This window comes from Cicer arietinum, chromosome 7, assembly GCF_000331145.2.
Source record: "Cicer arietinum cultivar CDC Frontier isolate Library 1 chromosome 7, Cicar.CDCFrontier_v2.0, whole genome shotgun sequence".
Taxonomy (NCBI): Eukaryota; Viridiplantae; Streptophyta; class Magnoliopsida; order Fabales; family Fabaceae; genus Cicer; species Cicer arietinum.
This window is the reverse complement of record NC_021166.2, coordinates 19,828,852-19,834,443: the sequence shown is the minus strand read 5'-3', so window position 1 is coordinate 19,834,443 and position 5,592 is coordinate 19,828,852. Positions and strand designations below refer to the sequence as shown.

General features: G+C 26.4%; 1 protein-coding gene across 1 annotated transcript; it reads left to right on the top strand.

Moving 5' to 3' along the window:
* The first annotated feature begins 3,164 nt into the window (after positions 1–3,164).
* LOC101510978 (protein neprosin-like) lies at positions 3,165–5,323 on the top strand. The gene is made up of 4 exons (XM_073364035.1): positions 3,165–3,288; positions 3,658–3,711; positions 4,368–4,514; positions 4,820–5,323. Exons 1-4 carry the CDS (start codon positions 3,235–3,237, stop codon positions 5,204–5,206), a joined length of 642 nt encoding a protein of 213 aa, XP_073220136.1. The 5' UTR covers positions 3,165–3,234; the 3' UTR covers positions 5,207–5,323.
* The last annotated feature ends 269 nt before the right edge of the window (positions 5,324–5,592 follow it).

Below are 5,592 nucleotides of genomic sequence, written 5' to 3'. Positions count from 1 at the left end.
GCTAATGAATTTAAATCCAATTTTATCGATCCCGAAGATATCTTGTTCAATTTATTTTTGAGTCAATTCACACAAAATCCCAATAAAAGAGGAAGGAATATTAAGAAATAAAATTTGTGGCTTTTATGACTAAGGAAGAACCAGTGGTAGATGATAAGCGAGTGTGACAGAATGATGTCATAACTGTTATTTTTTTTCTAAAATAAGGTATTATTTATTTTTATGTGATAATAATTTAATCGGTCTAGTCAACTAGTCAAGAACCAAATGAAGGATTACTTCCAAAATTATATCCATTTAATTTTTTCTTACCATCTTTTGACCCAAAAAATATTTTACGTTTAATGTTTTACCTTGAACATTAAATGACATCAATAAAATTTTGGATATATATACATACATATACTAATGAGATTCATGGACAAGTACAAATATATAAAACCAAACATGGATTTTAACAACTCGATAATTTTTCTCCTCCTACATTTTTTTCTGCTTTGTTCTTTGGTTAATCATGTTTACTCTTCAAAAACGGGTTATGGTCAATTAGTTAATCAAACTTTTCGACGAGAGGAATATTTTCAAAAATTGAGGAAGACGAAAGGAATTCTTCTTCAGCAGATCAACAAACACGCTGTTAAGACAATTCATGTATGTTAAAATAAATTTCAATTTTTTTCAATAGTGTGTTTGAATAAAATAATTTTTTGAAACAATTAAATTTAAATGATAATTCAAATTATTCAATATAAATTCTATTATTTTGATGGTAAATTTGAATAATTTTCATAATGAAGTAGTTTTATAATGTAATCAGTTGAAAGTAAATTTAAAAAATGACTAATGTTCATTAGTATGAAAACTTTTTTAATAAAAGAGAAGAAATATATTGTCATTAAAATATGATTACCTTTTTATCCTCCAAATAATTTATATTATCTTTTACTTTATTTTTATTTTTGTAAGTTTTGAGAAATTAAAAAAATAAATTGTAAACTATTTTGGAAGTGTTAGTTAATTTAAAATCTCATATATATATATATATATATATATATATATATAGTTTAATTATTTTATTATTGATGTATAGTTAAAATTTAATTATTAGAATATATTTGAGAATGTGTTGCTATTTAATTGATCTATGTATTTTATTGTGATTGTGAATGTATTTTAAGTTTTTAATGATATGATATGTTATGATATAGTTTTATTATCTTTTAGATATTCAAGTATTTATATTTAATTAATTTTTTAAAGATAATTTTTCTTTCTTTATGACCTGCAAACCGAATCCAATCAACTCATAATTGGGTTAGTTTGATTTGGCTTTGATGTTAAAGTTATAGATTGAGAGCTCAACCCAAGTCAAATGAAATTGATCGGTTTGAGTATCGGATTTTACAAGAAATGACCCAATCCAACTTAAGTACACCACTAATAAAAATAAGAAATTTGAAATTCCTTTCTAATCTTAAATTGGTCCTCATAATTCTTTCATATTATGCAAATTTCTTCATATCTGTTTAAAAATCCCTATCAATTTTTTATTTTGCAAATCCTTATCAATTTTTTATTTTGCAAATGGGTCCCTATATTATCAAAATATGCAAACTGGTCCCTAAAATACACAAATAAAGTGAAGATTAATCTCTAAATTTTTATATCATCCTTAATTTTTTTTAAATTGTAGCTTGGTCCCTATTTTTTCATATTTCGCAAATTTGTCCCTCAACTATTTGAAATTTCAAATTTGACCTTATTGTCTTCCAAATAGCATTTTTTTTTTTGTCACATTTCATTATATTGAACAATTTTTTTTCCAAAACTTATAAAACGTATAAAAATATCCCGGCAAAGTAATTTAAAAATAAAAGAATTTCAATAGAAGCATTTAAATTTTTTAGAATTCTAATATTCATATAATTTCCAATTACCCCCAATATGTTTGGACGTGGAAAATTCAAATTCCAGCAGGTATCTTAAATTTTTCAAATAAATTACCTTTTGTGTAAAACAAATTTGAAAAATTTTAAAATGTGGGATTTTATAAAATATTTTGTTAATATTAAATTGAGGTGATTTTAAATACTATTTAAAACTTAAAAATTTTAAATTCGCTTCAAGCGTCCTTATAACTTATCAAACTTTGGTAGGTTCCTATAAATTTGTTTATTTTGCAAATGGGTACCTTAACTTTTTCAACTTTTATAATTTGAAACAATTTTTAACATTTTCAGTTTACACCTATTTCCTTTTGTTATTTATATTTTCCCCAAAAATTTTGAAACCTATAAAAATGACTCAATTCTAAATAAGCAATTTCTCTTTCCAATCAAAATTTATAAATGAATGCAATTTATGTGAAGCATTTGAATTTTTCATAATTTTAAGTCTTTTATAATTTTCAATTACTTCATCCAAACAATTTATCTCTTGGTGTCTAATTTAATTATATGCTTGTGTGATTGGTGGTTGTGTCATAATTTTTAAATTCTCTATAATTGTCAAATACTTCATGCAAAAAATTGAAGTCTTGGTGTTTAACTAATGTATGGTTGTGTAATTGGTAGTTGTGTTTTTTTTTTTCAGAGTCCTGATGGTGATATCATCGACTGTGTTATGATTCATAAACAACCTGCTTTTGATCATCCTTTATTGAAAGAACATAAACTATTGGTATTTTTTTTTTTAATTGATATAAGTAGTATTCAAAAATATTTGTGTATTCAATTAAGTTTTAATATTTTAACTTTATAATTGAGAATTTTTTAAGCATGCTTTTATATACAGGATCCTCCAGAAATACCAAAAGAACATAATGAAACTGGTATTTTGAGTGACAATTTTCAATTATGGAGTTTATCCGGCGAATCATGTCCTGATAAAACAATTCCAATTTTAAGAAATATCAAGGATGGTATCATGTCAAAACCTAGCTCTCCTAATATATTTAAAAGAGAATCAATTAATGAGTTTCCAATAGCTAAGCACGAGGTATGCCAAATGTTAATTCCAATGATATTGTTGTTATCATTTCAGTCTTAAAGTAAGAAGGTCTGTTTTGATTTCATTTATTTATATCTTTGAGCCAACTATATAAAAAATTAAACACAAAGCAACATTACACAGTATGCAATTGCCATAGCGAGTGAGGGTGAGTACTACGGAGGAAAGGCTTTCTTTAACGTGTGGGATCCCTATGTGTCAGATAATGAATTTAGTCTAGCTCAAATGTGGGTCGCCTCAGGCTCAACATTTGTCAACAGCCTTGAAGTTGGTTGGCAGGTATGTTATTACTCTCATTAATTGCTTTATCTTAATCAAGTAATCCATTTATTCATTTCCTCTTCCACAATTTTTTTTCTAAAATTTTTATTTATTTTATTTGGAAACATTATTAGTACAAAGATTATAAATCGTTTTATACACTAATTTTACGATAGTTAAATTTTTTATTGATATATATATTAATTTTATATTATTCCTTTGTGACTTTAAGAACTTTATGTGATAATGTATCAAAATTAAACAATTTATAAATGCAGTCAATTTGGTGTCAACCATCTCTCTCTCATTTTCATCAATGAAAATATATAGATAATTTTGTATTTTAATTTTTAGTCATCAAATTAAGTTCATGTAATTTGTATCCAGGTGTATAAAGGGCTCTACAAGGACAATCTCCCTAAGTTATTTATCTATTGGACGGTAAGTAATTTAATTGAAGTAAAGTATGTGGAAGAATGTACAGTTTCTAATTGGATTTTTTTTATTATAATATCCTTTTTTAAAATCCTTTCAAATCACTGTTAAAAGTCAAAAAAATTGTCAGATCTTTATCTCTGTTATTTTTATAATCAAAAGTATAATTAACAGGGACTCTAACTTAATTTAAGATCATAGGGACTCTAAATTAAAAATTTGAAAATGTAATTGTAGAATCATAGTAATATTCTAATTTATATTTGCTTCAAGCGTGAAATATCTGTCATGTCATTATACTTTGAAAGTAATTATATTTCCCATTTTGACTAACTCTACTCTTTATAAGTTAAAAACCAAGTTATATTCATATAAGCTATATCTTGATCTCTTATTAATCTTACATCATTTGTCCGTTGTTACTTCTTGCACTCCCTCAAACTCTCAAGTGAAAGTGGTAGTTGGAATAAATATTTTTATTTTATGTTTTTGGAATGGACACTAAGATGCTTTACTTGTTTTGGGGATCTTTGGCATCACATAAAGCTGCTGGTTTCATGATCAATTTGTGTGGTCCACACAAATTAAAATAGAACCCTTGTTGCTTGTTGTGAAGTTTAGGACTCTAAATATGTATGTATGATCATTGATCAATATTGCAGGCTGATACATATGAGACGACAGGATGCTACAATTTAAAATGTCCGGGCTTTGTTCAAACTAACAAGAAAATTCTACTTGGAGGATCATTTGCTAAAATTTCTAAATATAATGGAAAACAATATTCTTTTACCCCAATGATCTGGAAGGTAATATTATTCTCAAATCACCAAATTGATCTTAATTAGAAGATTATGGATATCCTGGTATATCATTCTTTCATTTGTTTCACAGGACTTTAAAAATGTCATTTTCATGTTCTTTTTTCAACTAAAGTTATTCTAATAGTGAGCTCCTCTCATATATTTTATTCCTTCATTTTTATATTATTACCTTAATTTCTTCCCATGTTGCCAAGCTTGCATGTAGCTTTTAATGATTATGTCTATGATTGAGTAACTTTGTCATGAAACAAAAGGTTATATTTAAAGTTTACTTTGATTATATTTTTTAGGATTCAAAGACTCAGAATTGGTGGCTTAGGGTTGGACCTGACATAATTGGGTACTGGCCATCCTCCTTGGTTCCACTCTTAAAGAATCATGCAAGTATTGTTCACTTTGGTGGAGAAATAGTGGATACTGGGCCAATATGGTATCACACTTACACTCAAATGGGTAGTGGAAATTTTCCCAACGAAGGTTTTGGAAGAGCTGCATACGTTAGAACGCTACAAGTTGTGGAGGCTAACAACTACTTGACTCAAATACCGATTCCACAATTTGAGGCAAGATTCCCAAATTGTTATGATATAAAACAAGGGTTTAGCAATGCGTGGGGCAAATACTTTTACTATGGTGGACCTGGCCAAAATAGTAAATGTACCAGAGGGAACAAATAATATAGAGGTAGAAGTATAAATGTGAACATTATTTTGAAACAAAGTCTCTTTTTGGAGATTGTGATTGTTTATTAATTTATCATGTTCATGAGGTTATAAATTATGGAGCAATTTGATCATGCAATAAAAAATAACAAAGTTTGAATTTTTTCTAGTATAATTATATAATGGTCATTAACAATACTTTTATTTAATAATAATAATAATATCTTTGGTCCCAATATATATATATTTTTTAAATTATTTATTAATTCTTATGTTCAAATTAAAGTTCTTGTTTGTTCATTTTCTATATTCAAAGGTCATCAATTGATGGTACCATTACCATTTAGACTCTTTGTAAATGTCTAAAGAGAATATAAATTGATTATACAAGATGCATTCCT